This window comes from Branchiostoma belcheri, unplaced genomic scaffold (genome assembly GCF_001625305.1).
Source record: "Branchiostoma belcheri isolate BF01 breed outbred unplaced genomic scaffold, Haploidv18h27 scaffold65, whole genome shotgun sequence".
Taxonomy (NCBI): Eukaryota; Metazoa; Chordata; class Leptocardii; order Amphioxiformes; family Branchiostomatidae; genus Branchiostoma; species Branchiostoma belcheri.
Window position 1 is genome coordinate 719,724 of NW_017804298.1, and position 19,782 is coordinate 739,505.

General features: G+C 45.5%; 1 protein-coding gene across 1 annotated transcript in view; it reads left to right on the forward strand.

Annotated features, from left to right (window-relative positions):
* LOC109483571 overlaps positions 1 to 19,782 on the forward strand; it is a 74,683-nt gene that overhangs the window by 43,480 nt on the left and 11,421 nt on the right. Inside the window, exons 43-74 of the mRNA XM_019786607.1 lie at positions 207 to 378; positions 806 to 900; positions 1,186 to 1,356; positions 1,769 to 1,949; positions 2,424 to 2,590; positions 3,062 to 3,235; positions 3,588 to 3,782; positions 4,913 to 5,163; positions 5,400 to 5,524; positions 5,985 to 6,153; positions 6,514 to 6,673; positions 7,025 to 7,190; positions 7,819 to 7,957; positions 8,379 to 8,508; positions 8,865 to 9,010; positions 9,877 to 10,123; positions 10,682 to 10,897; positions 11,159 to 11,252; positions 11,600 to 11,720; positions 12,011 to 12,156; positions 12,496 to 12,632; positions 13,054 to 13,323; positions 13,716 to 14,004; positions 14,374 to 14,503; positions 14,963 to 15,220; positions 15,679 to 15,888; positions 16,544 to 16,718; positions 17,167 to 17,318; positions 17,756 to 17,875; positions 18,180 to 18,411; positions 18,828 to 19,016; positions 19,424 to 19,581. Coding sequence (XP_019642166.1) covers positions 207 to 378; positions 806 to 900; positions 1,186 to 1,356; positions 1,769 to 1,949; positions 2,424 to 2,590; positions 3,062 to 3,235; positions 3,588 to 3,782; positions 4,913 to 5,163; positions 5,400 to 5,524; positions 5,985 to 6,153; positions 6,514 to 6,673; positions 7,025 to 7,190; positions 7,819 to 7,957; positions 8,379 to 8,508; positions 8,865 to 9,010; positions 9,877 to 10,123; positions 10,682 to 10,897; positions 11,159 to 11,252; positions 11,600 to 11,720; positions 12,011 to 12,156; positions 12,496 to 12,632; positions 13,054 to 13,323; positions 13,716 to 14,004; positions 14,374 to 14,503; positions 14,963 to 15,220; positions 15,679 to 15,888; positions 16,544 to 16,718; positions 17,167 to 17,318; positions 17,756 to 17,875; positions 18,180 to 18,411; positions 18,828 to 19,016; positions 19,424 to 19,581 — 5,585 coding nt within the window. The remainder of the gene's footprint in view (positions 1 to 206; positions 379 to 805; positions 901 to 1,185; positions 1,357 to 1,768; positions 1,950 to 2,423; positions 2,591 to 3,061; positions 3,236 to 3,587; positions 3,783 to 4,912; positions 5,164 to 5,399; positions 5,525 to 5,984; positions 6,154 to 6,513; positions 6,674 to 7,024; positions 7,191 to 7,818; positions 7,958 to 8,378; positions 8,509 to 8,864; positions 9,011 to 9,876; positions 10,124 to 10,681; positions 10,898 to 11,158; positions 11,253 to 11,599; positions 11,721 to 12,010; positions 12,157 to 12,495; positions 12,633 to 13,053; positions 13,324 to 13,715; positions 14,005 to 14,373; positions 14,504 to 14,962; positions 15,221 to 15,678; positions 15,889 to 16,543; positions 16,719 to 17,166; positions 17,319 to 17,755; positions 17,876 to 18,179; positions 18,412 to 18,827; positions 19,017 to 19,423; positions 19,582 to 19,782) is intronic.

The window sequence follows — 19,782 nt, forward strand, 5'->3', positions numbered from 1 at the left end:
ATTGCAGGTGTGAATGAGCATCTAGCTTCGGTTATGGACGCCATTTCGAGCTCGGATAGGACTGAAGGTCCAGGGCTTAAGGAGAGTCACACCTTAGTCACACTAACCAAGAGAGAAGGGTTCTTCCCGTGTGAGTGGTTCAAGCATAACAGTCTGGTCTCAGCAGGTTTGACAAGTTAAAACGTTTTCCTATGAACTGTACCCAGGCTACACGAACATCCTGACGTCTACGCCTGTGATAGCCGACTTCGTCCCGCCGTCCCCCGGTCCGCTGGCGAACGTCAGTCATGACGTCACTGCTGCGGAAGTGTGTGAGGAGTTCGTACCTGACGAGTGGGAGGACAGATGTGTGGAGCAGACACCTCTGCCCAACCACAGGTACGACGTAGTACTTTCTACTTCCGCTTAGTAAAACGTAGGACATTGGGGTTTCCTTTCACACAACCGGTAGAGACACTAATATCTGCTTACATTTTCAATAGTCTATCAGACACCTTCCTTAGAGCTTCAGATTGGAGTGCTGCTTCTTACCGCTACATGTAGCCAATGTAGGTGGCACCTATGCGGCGAGAACACAGTCCCAAAAGTTAACATATACTTTTTGCCTGCAGTGTACTGCTTTGTCTTTTTCTTTCATTTCTTATGATCTCAGTATAACATATCCAGAAAGTTCAGAACTTCAAACGAACGGTGCGACTGTGACTGCCCAGAACAACAAAACAACAACGTGTTGTAACGGTCTTTATCCTGGCTGTATGAAGAGCGTATGGTGAGCTGCTAGTAAGTCTTTATCTCATCCATACAGAGCCATCACAGACGGAGAGGGGTCCAGGACTGTGTTCAACGGGAACAAGCCTCTGGAAGACCTGCGCTACTTCCGGCCAAACACTTACGTCACAGGTAAAGTATTCTGAGATGTTCATCAGCTATAGCCTATGTGCTATCCTGGGAAATGAACTTGCGCTGTGGTAAACCAGTAGTTGCAGACTATCACAGTGTACCAACTCATATTTACAAAGATTATTAGAAGTTTCGATTCCGTAGGTATTTGCTAGTAACTCTACGACCTGAATTTGAACTTCTTGTAGATAGAGACCTTCTTTTCGATATAGCTACATCTACATCTATGTTTAAGCCAGTCATGTTGCAAATAAATCTTATTTATAACACAATTTCATTCTCCAGCCAATTGGGACGGTTTCCACGACAATGAGACGGGTATTTTCGGGTACACGTGGACCGTAGGGACGGCCCACTGTCAGGATGACGTCCACCCGCACAAGGACCCGCACTCTCACCTGTACGGGGAGGACGAGTGGACACACCAGGGGCTAGCTTACCCACTGGATCTGGACGGTGAGTTTGATTTGGAATCAGTTTGAGTATGTTTTGGGTTGAACAAAAATCAGAAAATCGTTTGGTGGGAGTATACGCGAGATTTGAAGAAAACTAGCAGAAAGTAAAAATGGAGAAGAAGTAGAGCAAAAGCTAGGCACTAGGACACAAGCCAGATGCAGGCAAGGACGCGCGTACCCTGTGGATATGGAGTGTGACTATACAAACAGGCAAACCTGCCTGTACTAGTGACCACTTAAGCAACTTGAAAGACTTGTAGATTGGTACAGACAGCGTTCTTAACACTAAGATCAATGTGCAAAGTAATGCAAGGGACCGCTATATAGTGGACACGATGGTTAGGTGGTCCTTATACTAGTAACTGATATCGTCCTTTCTTCAGTCAATAATAGATTGCTTTTTACTCATACAGATGGATTCTACCACGTGTCCGTCCGGGCCTTGAACAAGATTGAATTCGGTGGCCCCTTAGCGACAACCGTGTGCCACAGCAACCCCTACGTCATCGACACCACGCCTCCCTTCGTCAACCACGTCGAGCTCATCAGCTATGACGAGAACACCTACGAACTCATCGTGGAGTACAACGTCAGGTAAGGACCATAAATGATTTCTATGCATCTCGAGTCCTCGTCATTTGATTACAGTCTAACATGCTTATAGTGAGCACTCAAGGGACTGGAGAAAAGGTTACCTTAGACATGAATCTAAAGACAAGAGTCTCAAGGGCCAGTGAAAAGTGGCGACGATGAACAGGTCAGCTATGTGAAGGAGTAACACCAGTACAGGTTTGACTTGATTATACCCTTACAGTATTAAGCAATTCCTTAGCTTTGCAGGAAATGATAGAAGGTTCTGTTTAACATTCAGTTAAGGCAGTAACTCTAAAACTTGGAAACAATGGGTATCTGAGTCTTATACAGGGTGGCCAACATAGAATACTTCCATAAGCTTTATGGAGGCCTCGAAGAAGACCTAAGGTTCTGTCATAGATTCAACGAAACTGGCCCCTTGATAATGTTAAACTCTGTATTAACTCTAACACGGTCCCATCGTTGTGATTTCAGCGACCCCCTGTCCAACATCCGGGAGGTTGACATCGGGCTGGGGAAGAGTCCCAGGGACGTGTTCATCAAGGACTGGCATCGCCATGACAACCGGACCCACGTGATCATGTTCTTCCGCATTCCGGACGGCATCCCGACGTGGATCAAAGTCAGGGCCATCAACAACGGTAAGGGTCGACTCTACAGTGATGCACACCTAGGTGCAAGGACACATTATCTCCCTTGATAAAGACAAGGCCTAGGAACGTACTAGGCAAATGGCTAGAAATTTGGGCAGAGTACTAGGAACTAAAGCAAAGGTCTATGAGCTTGAGCAAAGCACTAGGGACTTAGAGGATTATGAGCTTGGGGAAAGGAGTAAGAACTTAGGCAGAGGACTAGGCACTTAGGCAGAGGACTAGGAACTTATTATAGGCAGAGAACTAGGCACTTGGGCAGAGGACTAGGCAATTGGGCAGAGGACTAGGAACGTAGGCAGAGGACTAGGAACTTAGGTAGAGAGCTGGGCACTTTGGCAGAGGACTAGGAACTTGTGCAGAGGGCTGGGCACTTGGGCAGAGGACTAGGCACTTGGGCAGAGGACTAGGAACTTATGCAGAGGACTAGGAACTGATACGTTTTCTACCTTGTCTGTCTAGTGGACCTGCGGGCATCCGGCCATTACCGCAGACCGCTGATCGTGGACACGACTCCGCCCATTCCGGGTACCGTACATGACGGGGAGACGTACAGCAGGGACCGGGACTACCAGTCGGACGGCACCCGGGTCTGCGCCAGCTGGAAGGACTTCCACGATGAGGAGAGCGGAATAGGTAAGGTTTTGTTCACTTAAGATTTCTACGAACGTCCAATGATCCTTGACTCTCAATTGCCTAGCAAAAATCCTAACCTATCCGATAGATGGGTTATAAAATGAGTGATGCTGGTATTTATTTATCTGATATTTGACAAGATTAGTGTTAAAGAGGGGAGGACTTACACAGGATTTACATGATGATGTTCAGTGCACCAGTGTATTACCAAGCCATCAACGTATATCTATCTATATTTTAAGTGTCGTTCAATGTATTATGAGCTTTCACCGTTGTGTTTCTACCTGCTATTGTATGTCTGCAATAAGGCTTATATCTAACAGGTGGATAATGTTTTTTCCAATTGTGTTAGGATTTTACTTGTGGGGCGTGGGGACGGAAATTGGCGTTGTCGACATCGTCCCGTTCCGTGAGCTCCCCCACACGCAGCACGAGACCTGTGCCCAGCTGAACCAGACGCTGCAGCACGGCGTGACGTACTACACCACCCTGGTCGCCTTCAACATGGGGCACGCCATGAAGAACGTGTCGGTCTCCAGCGATGGAGGTACGGAAACTGTTTTATCCAGAACTGTTCTAGTTCTGTGCCTGAAGGGGTTAGGGTCAGAAACAGGCATGGTTATGGATAGTCTCCGCGTAATCCAAGATGCGGTTCTTTCCTCCAATTATGGTTTTTATATGTGGGGTGTGGGGATGGCAATCAGCCGTTGTTGGTTGAGGTACGGAAAGCCTTTCGACGTTTTAAGATAGCCGTCTGGAGAATACTTGTTACCTAAACCAGATGACAAATAACAATCTGAAAATTCATGTGTTGGTAGCCGTTGCGGGACAGGCCATACCAAAGACTTGAAAATTGCACATATTTCTTACACTGCCTAGCGCTGAGCTCTTACTAGAAAGAGTGCGGGAGTTGAATAGAATACACCATTACCAGTGGACTAACCCCTGTATACATGTATGTAGCGGTCTGTGTGGTCAAAGGACCAAAGCAAAGGAGATAAGCACTGTCTCTAGACATCATGTGGAAAAGGTTTTGACTTTTTACTCTAGGTCTGTTATAACAATTTTCGTTGTTCCCAGTGATGTACGACGCCACTCCGCCAGAGGAGGGCTGGGTGAATGACGGTCTCGATCCTAACCATGACGTCACCTACTCGTCTGAGACCGCGACTGTCAGCGCAAACTGGGATAACTTCACGGATCCGGAGTCTGACATCGCCGACTACGAGATTACCGTGTGGAGAAAACATTCCAGCAACGGTATGTAGATCTTATTACTTCTTAGCTTACTCAGTATATTTATCAAGAAATCCCCAGTGTTATACTAGATTAGGATGGATGGATGGATGGGTGGGTGAGTGAGTGAGTGAGTGAGTGAGTGAGTGAGTGAGTGAGTGAGTGAGTGGATAGATGGATGGCTAGATGGATGGATGGATGGACGAATGGATGGATAAATGAATTGGCTAGATGAATAGATGGTTAGATTGGTGTGTGGATGGGTGGATGGATGAATGGCTAGATGGATAGATTGGTTTGTGGATGGGTGCATGGATAGATGAATGTATGAATGCAAATATGTATGGATGTATGGATGAATGGATGGCTGAAGGGTGTAAGATGACAAACCAATACGCGTTCGTAATGCTTAATTGATATTTTCCTTCTTGTTGCTTGCAGGTAACAGCAGTGCCGACACTTCTCCACACGTGATCCACGAAGCGACCTCTGTTGGAAAAGAGGCGCACCGCATCAACTGGCATCACTTCCACCTGCACGACGGAGATTTCGTGTATGTCGTTGTAAACGTCTCTAACGGAGCCGGCGGGGTTGTAGTGACAGAGTCAGATGGGTTCACCATGGACACTACACCTCCACTCATGCGCTTCATTGGAGATGGTAACCAGCAATGGACGGACCTTCAGTACTCGGTAAAATATCATCTTATACTGGAGGAAAGGGTTGAAAGAAAATAGCATTTGTTTGGTGATTTGTGCGGGTGGTTCTATCAGGTATAGAAAAGTATGTAGCGTCAAGCAAAATATCCGGTTGGTTGAAAGTTGGACTGTTCATTGGACTAAATGGTAAAACAGTCCTTGCAATGCATAAAGCATATTGGTTGCCTATAAAAAAACATGGACAACAACGCTTTTGTTTATTTTCACAGCCCAGCATCACGCATCTCTCAGTGAACTGGGAGTTCGAAGATCCCGAGTCAGGAATCGACCACTACAAACTAGCCGTGTTCCAGCACCATGGCGGAACTCGTCTGCAGATCTACCCGGCAAAGAAGTAAGTTAACCCGTTGTACCCTTCTGCTTCAAGTTGGCTCAAGTACCAATTCGTTACCTTAGTTATTGTGTCGCCAATGTTTTTTTTCCATTAACTTGTTTCTTGGATAGTTGATGAACGGCATGCCTCAAGAAGCTATGGGCTCTGTAAAATCTTGATAGGTGCTACGGTCTTGACCTAATGGACAATGATTAAAGTTTCCTCCCATAATATAGGGCCACCTCCTGGAATGTTGGAGGAATTCTATAGAATCTAGATGACATTTGAACAAACGCTGTAACAATTACAACTAGCATCATGCATATGTAACGTTAACGTAATAACTGTATCTCTCAATTGACAAAGATTATTGGGGTGTATACTACAGTACTCCACAAATACCTTCATCAGCATATGGTTAAAGAAGCCGCATTGCAACAGCAAAATTTTTTAAGGTACAAATGTATCCTGTGTTGAAAAGGAACTCCTGGGTGACTGTTGACGGAAGCGCTGACGGTTGGACCAACAGCGACCCGCTGAATCTTGTACCAGGCGCGCGGTACAATGTGCGGGTGTCTGCAGTTAACGGTGCCGGGCTGACCACTACACACGACACGGACGGCATCACCGTGGATCCTACTCCACCTTCGGTTTGTCTAGTTCCCCTTTCGTTGTATCACCATTCGAGTATGCATGCTACTGATACAATACTACGTTTCGCTTAGTAAACACATGGTGCCAGGGCTTGCTTGACTCATTCAACCACTTGCGGATGCTGCTCGGAAGAGTCAAGATGCCATGTTAATAGTTCCAGAGGCCAATGATGTAGCTATCCATTGGCCAAGAGTAGGTTCGAATTCCCACAGAACTCATACTTTCTCTAAACCTTCATCTTTTCTATCTGCCCTTTTTTTGACAAATTACTATGTATCTTTGTATAACACGCTATCAGGACTTCCACACTGCTTATTGTTGGATCAAAACTAAAACAATCCTACCTACCACTATAGAACCTGCACGTTGCCGTTGATGTGATGCCTGGAGAGCTGGAGGAGTTGCATGATGGGTACATTCTACACATGGACCTGTCCGCCATCTTGGTGTCCTGGCGGGCCACAGACGGGGAGAGCAAGGTCATGGCGTACTGGGCTGCTGTGGGGACGTCACCAGGTGGGTACAACCTGTAAAACAATGCCTAGACATTAGACGTCGTGCTCAATGTTTTGGCACAATCTAATGAGGTAGTTGTTGTGTAGTTGTGTTCTTCGATATTGATGTACATTTTGTACTTTGGATGAATTATTGGAGTTGGAGTTGGTAGAAATGGAGTTGATGCCAATACCAATGTCTGCAATTTGTCTGCAGTTTGTCATTTTCACACATTTCAATCTTAGCATTATGATTTGAGGGAGGCAACAGAATCACTTACAGTTGGCTATATATTAGTAGAGTCATAGCTGGATAGACCCAAGATAATGTTCCATGTATTAGGGATGTTGGATGTTTTCTGCTTATTTTAAGGTGCCACGGACGTCTTGCCGTTTGAAAACATGGGAGCTGACAGAAGCGCCTACATCAACAACCTGCAGCTGCAACTCTACGACGAGACCACCGGATCTCCCGTGTACTATGTGACGGTCAAGGCTCAGAATGGAGCTGGGGCATTTTCAACGGAGGTTGTTTCAAGGTAGTTAAAGCAACTTGCTTTTTTTCTTATTTTTGTGTACCGTGCATCCATTCTATGTCCGATCCCCTACTAGACACTGGTAGTAAAGATCATATCAAGATTCGATGATGAATAGTGCCAAATATCTAAATTCAAAATGCCAAAACAATTTAACTTTAAAGCAGGGATGTTATATACTTTTATCATGAATTGTCTGTGGATAAGACAACGTAAGGCAGGCCATTCTGTGATCCTACATAGTAACTGTTTACAATGTATATCTTGTCAACGTTTGTGTTTAATAGTAAGAAAACAACAAGCTAGCAATGCCAAACGCAATTAGGTACCTAAACTACAGTGGGGTCGTGTGGCGTAGCGGCAGAGTGCACGATTCGGAAGTAAGAGTCCCGGGTTCGACTCCTGACATGCCACCGATCTTGTGCCCTTGGGAAAGGCGCTTAACACGACTTTCCTCATTTAGCTCAGGTGTAAATGAGTATTGTATGTAATGAGTCCTGTCATGTATTTGTCCCCTGTGTTGGTGGCGGCATCAATATGTGTCGTGTGTGTCGTCACCACGTCTGGTGATTATATGTTGGAATAAAAAAAAACTACAGAACATTTACACTCAACGCAACTTCTATCCCAGCCCCATTAAGGTAGTCCCCGGTGACAAGACGGGACTGGTAGTGGACGGACCCCACATGACGGACAGTCAGGGCGATGACGTAGCAACTGTAGATGTCGACTATCAACTACACACTGGGACTGTCACTGTGCGCTTCAAGGTCAGGAGACGAGGCATTTCTCATGATTACTTTGTAACTTCACTGTGGATTTAGTCTCAATACAATTATTGTGGCTTCCTACTGGGAGACGTAGAGTGGGACGTCCTTATACTACACCTTTCTCCATTCTAGAGAGAGACACTGGTCTCGCAGGGTCTGCATTAGTGTCCGCTATGAGAGATAGGACATACTGGAGTAACTTTATCAAGTGTACCTCACCGGATTAGTATTAACTAATCCGGAGTCATGATGATGATGATGATGACAATTATTGTAAAGGATGCTTTATTCTTCGTGAACATTCAATTGGTATAGGAAACAAAGAAAATGCTTCTTGAGGCTCATGGCATCTTCTCCAAACAGAATCAGGAGTTTCTAGATCCTATTTGCTAGCGAAACATGTCATTTCTGTCTGCAATAGGGTTTTGAGAGCGCGAGGCATGGCATTGTGCACTACGAGTGGGCAGTCGGCTCTGCACCGCTCCAGGATGACGTCCAGTCCTATTCTGCAGCAGGCATCGTGCTGTATGATGACAACGCAAACATGGAAGGTACTTGAAACATAAGACGTACCGGCAAGTCCATATAATGTTGGTAGCTACTAGCTACTCATCTCGCTTATTATGATTGTGTTATGAAAGGAAGCCTATGGACTGTCACTTTGCGCAACGTGTAACTCGCATTCTTAAGAAGGGGAGACGGATTCTCAGGGCATGAAATATACACTCAGGGCTTAGCTTCTCATCTCATGAAGCATTGGATTTCTGAGGTTAGAAAAGCAGAATTACTCTTTATGTCCACAATGCCATTGACATTGTAAGCCGAATAGAATGGCTCGTTTACTTCAGTGCAAAACACATTGTAACACAATCAAATCGACTGAAACTATGTCCTCAAAACTCCACAGGAATAAGCGGTGAAGGCCACGCACAATCCTTGCTGCCCCTCCAGCCAGGCCAGCTCTACTACACAACCGTGCGGGCCATCACAGGCGCCGGCAACGTGTTAGAGTCAGCGTCAGACGGCTTCACTGTCGACGTCACTCCTCCTCAGGTCTTTGGTTTGGTTTGCTTTATTCAGATCTCCATTAGTGAATACACTTAACTAGTTTTCTGGAGTCCATTTACAAAATATAACAATGGAATATAATAAAAGTATACAAAAGGATTAACGGACGACTGACAGAAACTGAACGGAAAATCACATTAATAATGAAAATAATAGAAATCAATTATACAGCAATTTATACAACGAAATATCTATTTGATATAGGTCGACCTCCTGGGCTTCGGTGTAACGTCAGACGATGAGGAGTACGCCTTCGGACCAGACGTGTCTCGTTACCAGCTGTCGGCAGACTACATCACAGCGGAGTGGGGGTATACAGAAGAAGAGAGTGGCGTGGTGTTCGCTACGTTTGCGTACGGAACGTTCCCGGGCAGTTCTGACGTGTATAACCAGACTGTGACGAGCGAGAGGACGTCGGTGCCGAACGGGCTTGTGCACCCTTCGTCACTGGGGCGGCCCAACATACTCAGCGTTACAGCAATAAACTCGGTAAGACTTTCAGATGTAACAGTAGGATTATTACACTGATATGTTGGCATAAGTAAGTCGTTTCAACAGGACTAAGAAGTAGTGGATAATGATGATGTCCTGTGTTCTGCAACTCAGTGAAGTTGTTGTACAGCCTGCAGTCTCTTGCTGCAGTCAGTCGTTCTACGCTGTCTTCTAACCACATGCCGAGGAAGCCTTCAGCTTAGCTCTCGGAGTTTATAGACATTGCACACTTTGTAAGCATACACAAAAAGTAAAGGAAAACACCATTTCTTTTCTTTGCCCTTCATATTCACTATTAGATTTTGTACGATTATATTTTGTACGTGTGTTGATGATATCTTGAAACTCGTTGTATCCAGGTGGGCCTGCGCACAGTTGCCGTTTCCCCAAGTCTGACCGTGGACTCCACCCCGCCCGTAGCCGGTGACGTCATCTGCCCACGTCACATCCCGGGCACGGACGAGTTCCGGTGCAGCTGGCACGGTTTCCGGGACGACCAGAGCTACATCAGCCACTTCCTGTTCGGCGTCGGTACGGAGGAGGGGGACGACTCAGTATTCCCGTTCACCAGAGTGTCGGGAACTGCCGACAGGTTCAAGGCTAAAGGTGCACACGCTTAGAAACCAATTCTTTATAATGATAAGAAGAGAATAATAAGAAAGAGGAAAATTGAATCCTGTATGTATAAAAGTACGGAGGATGGGGACGACTCCATCTTTCCGTTCTCCAGAGTACATGTATCGGGAACGGCGGACAGGTTCAAGGCAAAAGGTGCACACGCTTAGAAACCAATTCTTTATAATGATAAGAAGAGAATAATAAGAAAGTGGGGCAAGTGGAATCCTGTATGTATAAAAATTAAATCAGACAAGGGGTGATTGAGTGTTGATGATTGTTTCCTTTGTTATTAGTAAGTAAATCTTCAGTAAGGAATTGAGTTACTGATAACGGTTGACATCCTGGGAGGGAGGATAACCTCCTAGCTTAGTAGTTACTGAATAACGGTGGCCACCGTTAGTCAATAGTTACCATAAACGGTATGTGTATCAGGTGTAAGTACAAGCCGTTGGACTACAAGCACATGCGTAAGATATATTGTGGTCAGTAATAATGAGGGCTGCATAATGAGATGCAATTCTTACCGTGTGCTCTTCTATAATCTAGGATTCGCAGGGCAGTTTTTGCGTCACCAGGAAAGCTACTACGCCACAGTGATCGCCTACAACGCTGTAGGAGGGAAAACATCAGCCTACTCCGAGGCTATCGTCATCGACGCAACCCCGCCTGTTCCCGGGACTGTGGTGGAACTGGACAGCATGTACCACGCTGACTTACAGGGAGATGTCTCGGATGGCAAAGCAATGTGCGACAATGAAGAAGGTAAGGCAGCATCAGCTTGTTTCACAGCTTTGTCGATAGCTGGAATGAGTACAAAACAAACCTGCCAGATTCTGTGCGAACATAAAGTGTTACCAGCTGCTTTTCTGTTTTATATCTGTTGATGCCATTGGAAAAGCTACAAAACCAACCAGTCATATTCTGTATGAACAGAACTACATGAGCTACTGTGGGTTTGTTATTGCCACTGAAATAAATGCAGGATCATATAGAAGGCACAAAAATGTATTCTGATTGTTTCAGACTGTGAGGAGATGGATGCCATGTGCCAAGCCTCTGTCACTCAAGTTGCCGTTGCCTGGCAACCATTCGTGGACCCAGAAACGCCAATCACCAGGTAGACATATTTTTCCTTAAGCAACAGTGTCGAAACCCTATACCACAGCTACTTAAGCTTGTAACTTTAGAACAAACAAGGATAGAAAAAGTCAAACATTCTGAAGATGATTTCATATCAAGATACCAGTAATTATATAACCATACATCACTGAACAATAGCAAGTAGAAATATAATCTGAAAAATATGAGCTAAATTCGGAGGCCTAGCTGTTCACACTGACCATGACGGCTGCATTCCAGGTACGAAGTCGCGGTTGACATACATGTAACCACTGAACTATAGCCAGTAGAAATATAGCAGCATACAAATGCCTCTTCACGCTGACTATGGTGGGTACGTTACAGGTACGAAGTTGCGGTTGGTACAGTACCGGGAGCAGCAGACCTTAAAAGCTTCCGCCAAGTTCCCGATCCAGACGTTCGCTTCTTTGTTGTCAAGAACTTGGACCTCTCGGACATCACACAGGTAACTGTTAGGTTTTACACTCTTTGTAAGACCCTTTTTCAATGCACCATAGGCACTAAAACAGAACGTACGCGTGTCGCTTTGTATTTAATACTATAAAAAAAACTGTTCATATAAATGCCATCTGTCGGAAGGTAGAGGTGATCCAAACGATAAGAACAAAGTGTGGATTTTGTACTAGATCATAGTGCTATGGGATTTACGATTGCCAACTACTTCTACCACTTCTATATACACTATCACTACTACCATCACTACGTCTATGACTACTACTACTTCTATCTCTGCAGGTGTTTGTGACAGTGAGAGGACACAACGCGGCGGGGCTGTCCAGTGTGGCCGTGTCTAACGGAGTCTACATCAGTAAGATCAGTGCTGGGTTTCCTCCACTCACACCGCTGGTGGTGAACGATGGGAGCTCCAGCCGAGGCGATATGTAAGATGTGCTTTCTTAAACTTCCAGTTCTACTTCTAGAGTTAATACTTTGCTAAAACTTGGTCATTTAGGCATACGCATGTCTGTAAAAGATACATGGATATGAAAGCGATCACTTGATCTGGTTCGTGTTAAACAACGAATGGACACTTAGGCAAGTATGTACACAGCTTTATGTCCACAATATCCAGAGGCAAAACTCACACAGCTACACCATTGCTACTTCATCCATGTTAACTGATCATGCCAGCCATAAGGGCTTCTAGAGATAGCCAATCTTCAAGAGGGTCATGACTTTATCTTTACTGACTGACGACGACTTTCTGTTTTCGTAACCAGAGACTTCCAGAATCACAACGAGGAGATCAGCGCGCACTGGGACCTGAGCGGCGACCCCTGTCCCTCCGTGCGGACGGAGTGGTCTGTGGTCAGGCTGGACGGGGTTAATATCCTGCCGCTTACCGAGCTGTCCCCAGGTAAGGTTTGTAAAAGGGGCCACAACTTATGAATGAATTCTTTCAACAAGTTTGCTTAGTGCAGTTACTGAAGTTACTGGAAGTTACAGCATGCATCTCCACTACCTGAGTCAGGAACATAGATGCTAGAGACAAGCTTGACTGAGAGTGAGGTCTAACCGTCCCAATAGGAAAAGCAGGTGTCACAATGGCTGTACAGGAAAATTCCTTATGTCATTTAGACCGGAATGGCTTGATCTATCCACAAGTAGAAGGACTCCTACTCTTTTCGATAAGAGTGGTGGGATATTTAAGATAGCCGTCAACCTTGCTTGGTGACAAAATGTACCTTTCCAGTGCCATTTCGTTGTATCTATGCCACATAGTTAGATAGGGACCTAGTAAAAGGAACACTGTATGTTATAAATGACTCTGTACCTAGGTGCTGACCGTGCCACCTCTGATGAGTTCGACCTCCGTGACGGTGAGACGTACTACACCGTTGTCAGGGCAACCAACCAGCTGGGCTACAGCTACTCCGTCAGGTCTGACGGCGTCACGGTCAGGCTGGAGCCTCTCGTTCCCGGGGTAGTGCGGGACGGCGCCATCCTCGGGTTCGACCTGTCCCATCAGCAGTCCGTGACGACGCTGTCGGCCAACTGGGACAGCTTCGGGAAGGAGTACGGCCTCGGGGACGACGCAGCTATCAATGGTAAGACTGGTTGTTGTAACAACTACTCAGTCCCGCTAGCTGTATGTTTACTTCCTCTAATTTGTGTATTGGCGGTCAAAGCAATCTTTGTCGTCACCATCATCGGTGCTTCTAATTGCGAGGTGGGTAAAGCCTCAAGAACTCCGAAAATACTGTTCTCAAAGTTCCTATAGCTATGATGCTATCCATATAAAAATGAAACTCATGCTAGTTTAAGTCCTGCTATTTTCACATTCAAGGAGAAAGGGTTGAGATAGGAGAGCACCAAATAATATTCCATTATGAGGGCACAGTTGCATCTTCTCAAAGTCCATTGCTATCATGATACTATCCATACGAAAATGAAACTCATGCTTTTTCAAGCATAAAGAAATTCTCGTCTTTAATTCAAGGGGAAGCTGTTGAGATAGGAGACCACCAAATCATCGACCATTACGAGGTCGCGGTAGGGACAGACCGACGGTACCCAAGCACCCGTACCAACATCCGACCGTTCACCAACGTCGGACAGAACAAGACCGTCACTTTTGAGTACCTTCAGCTCGTCCCGAGGACGGGCATTTACTACGTCACGGTCCGGGCCGTCAGTCTCGCGTCATCCACGACAGAAGTGACGTCAAACGGCATCCGGGTGGGATTCGGCGGTGACATCATATCGCATGGGGAGGTACAAGTACCAAGGTAGGTGATCATGACAACCTTGTTGTCATGTTTCCTCTTTTCGAACCTGTTGATGTGATATGTTCTATCCCCACTCTACTACCTTTTTGCACACTCATATACACAAGGCTTCAACCACAGCTTACCTCAGTGAATAGTTTAATCAGGTTAGTGCTGTGCTGTGTAATGAGGACCAGTCAGAATTGCCCCCAGAAAGATGACAGACGTCGGCTGAATAAAACACTTGGTTGTGTAGAGAGTCTCTTCATTTACCGCTTACCAAAGAAGATGACACTGTGGTAAAAAAAGTATATATCACTGGTGCTAGACTGCCAGTTGTGCATACTATTTTGCATTGCTGATTTCCAGTATACCTTTCCATCGTCACAGATACATCTCTTCCAACGCCAACATCACGGTGGCCTGGAGTGATTTTGAGTTCACCATGCCCATCCTCCTCTACCAGTGGGGCATCACATCCAACCGGACCGAACTGGACAGTATGAACTGTCTAGACCTGGTAAAGAAATGCTGCTGAATCAATCTCTATATGGCTCGTTTCTTCGGTCGCCTTCAGGTGGCTGAAGACTATGTCACCAGTGTAGGTGCTTTACACGAAAGGGTATAAGTATAAATGTAGGTTGTCGGATCCTGCCCTTAAAGGGCTCCAAGCAGATCGAGAGAGAGCAGTCTCTTTTGCGATCTGTTTCCTATTGTGCTTACTCAATAGTGTTTGCACCCACGTGACTATGAAGTGTATTCTCCGCCATATTGAATGGTTAAACCTGGAAGTTGCCAGGTAAATTTTCCACGTTCGCCTAACATGTTTGGCGACTGTTACCTCCTTGCTAAAACCCTTATTGTTGTAACAATAGTCTTCCGAGACTGGACTGCCAATTATAATGTTACAGTGAAAAGGAAAGTTTCATCCGTTGATCTTCTATCTACTCATTTCTGCAATTTTTCCACCGATTTTCAGCAAAACTTTGACGAGGAAGGGTACGCCGGTGTCAGCGAGGAGCACGCCCACCTGTTCGACATCTACCCCCTGACGAAAGTGGGCAGGAACACCATGGTTCAGTACGAGGGGTTGGAACTCGAACACGGTCACACGTATCACGTGGTTGTCGTGGCAACGGACGAGGCTGCGCAGTGCGCCATGGCCCTGGCTGACGTCACGATTGACACCAGCCCTCCGGCGGAAGGACGTGTGTCTGTAGGAGCACCAGGAGATAAGGTAAAGAATGAAGCGACAAAATAAGCTTATATGATGTGTCACAAACATTTTGCTATAGCTGTTGATGATACATGTACAGGTTGCTGCAGATGAAAGGGTAGCCTCTGGACCAGAGCACTTTTGGTTAACTCTCTTCCTTGAAATGTGGTGGCATCGCGTGGCGTAATAGTCAGGGTGTTTGACTCAGAACCAAGAGGTTCCAGGTTCAATCCCCTGATATGATCATGCCTGATGCTGTGCCTTTGGGAGAGGCACTTTAAACGGCTTCCCTGTACAGTGTAGTGACGCCCACTGGGCCTTTCGACTTTATCGCTGATACTTGTGCCCAAACACTGATGAGGACAGATGGATTTGGTGTCGCCAATGTGCCAAGATCTGTACATTTGCCACTATGAACCGTAATTTTTAATGCAGTCAGTTCAAACAAATCTTAAGTGTCAGTTGTATTTCTTCACCAGGACGTCATGTACACCGCCATGGCTGACCGGATGGAATTGTTATGGGATGGTTACCATGACGACACGAGCGGCATCGCCCGGTTCGAAGTCGCCCTGCTGTCAGGCGGCGACTGCGAATCCAGTGATGACGCGCGGCGCAACGTTGAAGTCGACTTCGTGCCCGTCGCTGCGAACGAGTCATCCTACATGTTTGTCGACATTGATTTGAAGGTACGTACTAGGTACAATTTGTGCAACTATATTTGTGGTATGGTATTTCAGAATTAATCTTTTTTTTATTTGCTGAAGTAAGACGTGCTTTCCTGTAAGGAGCACCACTCAGAACCATATAGCCATATCGAAATGATGTAATTGATGCACTAGGTCGAGAGAAAACCGAGACGAGATTTCAAAATCAAATAAGCAGATTTTGGTGACATGGGTGATTATACTGTAACAGCGGTATATTTCAAAAGACCATCATTATTTATTGTGTAATTATTGAAATAATGCCTGTTATAGATTTGAATGGCTATCGAGCTCCAAAAGTCCCCCTACAACACATCACATGTAAAACTAATAGTGAACTTCTGCTGTATGTATTACATAGAAAAGCGCAAGAGGGCTTCACACTTTTCTACCTTGCAGGCTGCCTATCCATGCCATAACTTCATAAGGCTACACATGATGATGATGCAATACACTTTCCTCCATTGCAGGCTGACACCCCGTACTACGTGACCTTCCGCGCCATAAACCGAGCAGACCTGGTGACGGAGTCCACCACCCCGCCCATCCTACTGGACCGGCTGACCCCGGCCTATCCATGCCATAACTTCATAAGGCTACACATGATGATGATGCAATACACTTTCCCCCATTACAGGCTGACACCCCGTACTACGTGACCTTCCGTGCCATCAACCGCGCGGACCTGGTGACGGAGTCCACCACTCCTCCCATACTACTGGACCGGCTGGACCCGGTAGCTGGGGACGTCAAGGACGGGATAGACTTCGAGACAGACGCCACTCACCAGAGCTCATTGTCAGAAATGAAAGGTAACAAACTTAACCTTTGCTTCCCCTAGTTAATCTAACCACATTTTGTTAGATTAGTGCGCTCTGCCCCCGTCTTTGTATTAACCATACGACGATTGACATCATCACCCATATATATATGCGAGCAGTAGCCAAACTACATTGCACAAAACTATAGCTACTAACAAAAAGCATCATGCTTCAACTCTGTTGATGATGGCTGACGACGACGACTAGTATGTTGTAACACTTAATTAGAGTGTGCTCTATATCCACCAGATAACAGTTAACCATCACTCCAACAAGTAGGGTGTGATAAAGACTTCTTTTTCGCACAGCCACCTTGCAAAGATGGGTGGGTCTTTCGTGACGAAAGCCGGTGCATCTCCTGAATATCAGAAGAGTCTACGTAACTTGTGTTTGAAATGGAGCCCTTTCAAATGATCAATTCAATTTCTTCCTTTTCCAGGTGTGATCATACACCACCCTAACCCAGTGGGCGACCCCTGCCCCAAGAGGAGCTTCCCCATGGATGGCATGCACGACAGCTGGTCAGCTCTGGAGACAACAGGGCTGTGGGGAGTGTCGAGGGAGAGACGGATCGTGTTCGACCCTGAACACGTATGTAGCTTGATTCCACGACAGTCGTATTCATGGTATAATGCATGGCAACAACTATTGAACATAGTACAAAATAGAGATAGTAGTACAAAATAAAACTAAATAACTAAAATCCTATGTGAAAGAATGAATTTATGAATGGATGAAGGAATACGAAGGAGTGAATGAGCAGGCAGACGTTTTAGAACTAAATGATACAATTTACTGACACATTACCCTTTCACTAGTTTCAGCCAGCTATTATGTGAAGACATTCCAAACTTTCCTCTAGATATGGTATTTCTGGCCGTGCCTTCACGATCAGGTTGTTGTGACTAGGCTATACAAAAGGGCTCTGGCCATGGATAGAGATAGTGCCCTTTTAAGTCACTAGATACACTTTTCTTCTTCAAGAAACACCTTTCATGATCAGATTTTTGTGACCATTCTCTCTCCAGCTTTCGTTTGATGAGGAAGAAGGCCTGTCAGTCCGGCTGACACGTGATATAGAGTACGAGAGGATGATGTCAGGAGCCTACTCTACAGACGTGGATGGGAGCAGAACGGGACAGTACGAGGTGAGAAACCTGTAGTCCAAACGCTTGCTATACATGTACATTCTCAAACCTAGGGCATACATAACCATAATGCAAGAAATAGTCCAAGGAGGAATTAAGAGGGGTAGGCAACGATGGGAGGATAATACCAGAGAATGGTATTGACACGAAACTATTGCTAATTGAAAGGTTAAACTGCGGTGCCTCAACGCGATAGAATGAATAGACTACGGGATATATAGTTCAGTTCAGGTCATCCTCATACATTGCAGATATAATAAATCATGATAAATTTATTATAACGTTTAATTGCTGACTTCTACAGCTGGACATCATTGCTGCCAGTGGGGAGCTGCAGGCCGTCACCAGTGTTGTGTTCTGGGGCGGACCGGAAGGGGTGGTCGGAGATCACAACGAGATGAGCCTGGAACAAGAAGATGCTCTTTTCCCCAGCATCAGTGAAAACTGCAGTTGCTGTCAACCAGGGAATGATACCACAGGAACTGCTGGGAATGTTACAACGACTAATGTAACAGTTTCAACGACTAATGCAACAAGTAAGTATCTAACACAACCTGATAGATAAGTAGATCATACCGGTGCCCTGACAATGCCTTTTGTTGTGGGGTCAATGCTTTTATCGTGGGGTCGTGTGGCGTAGCGGCAGAGTGCTCGACTCGGAACCAAGAGGTTCCGGGTTCGAGTCATGCCACTGATCTTGTGCCCTTGGGAAAGGCCCTTTACACGACTTTCCTCACTTCGCTCAGGTGAAAATGAGTTATTCCCTGTGTTGGTGGCGGCATTAACATAACTTGAAAAAACTTGAATGTGCCGTCACCACGTCTTGTGATTACATGTTAGAATATATTTTTAAAAATGTTGAAAAAATCGCTCTCGATGTACTGTTACATTTTATTATATAATATGGTTTTTGCAAGCCACCATTTTCTGATGCAAGTCCTGTTTTCTCTAGACGACTGCAACTGCACGTGTGCTAGCCCTACCAGTGAACCACAATACACAACTGAGGAACCCACGACCACGACTGACCCTCCCCCAGGGTGGTCCATCGAGAAGGGTGATACGGAATGGGAAACGCACGAGACAGAACCCGATTCACATGGCTCGCCTTATGCTTCGTGTGGACTACAGATTCATTCAGGTAATGCTTTACCCTTTGAATTACCCAAGAGATGGTGTGCCGAATCAAATAATAAATAAGTCAATGAACTAGACTGGGGAATTGTGCTTCTTTTTGCATATATTCCAAGCCTCAAAAATACGGCCAGGATGACCGATGTATAGATGGAACCTGGTGTACAAGACAGAACTATACTTTCTAAAACCAATTGAAAGGAACCATATCGTAGCCTTATTATATGTCTAGTATATTTTGTTTGTTGTTTAAGAGTCGATCCTGATTAGATGTGGGCAGGGAATCAGTTGCCATTGGTGATGATCATCTACCTAGAATATGAAATTAAACATTCTATTACAAGGCACTGTTGGAAATGTACAAGTTTCACCAGAGTTTATTTCATTTGCATCTATCATTCTTCCATTTTTCAGAAACCGCTGACAGTCCCAGCTATATTGGGCTGTGGTGTCGGTTTGCGAACGGGACCCAGTCAGAACAGGGAGAAACCGTAAAACTGGATTTCGACCCGTCAGCTGCCTGGCACAAGTACACACTACAGTTCATGGAGGAAAAGATCTTTGCTACCAAGGTTTGTCCACAGTTTTCGAGAGTTCATGAACACAACACACACACACAGAGCTCTGAGAGAAAGAGAGAGAGAGAGTGAGAGAGAGAAACACACACACACACAAACATACATGTCGTTGGTGCTGAACGCCATCCACACAGCTCTGAGAAAGAGAGAGAGAGAGAAAGAGAGAGTGAGAAAGAGAGAGAGAGAGAGAGAGAA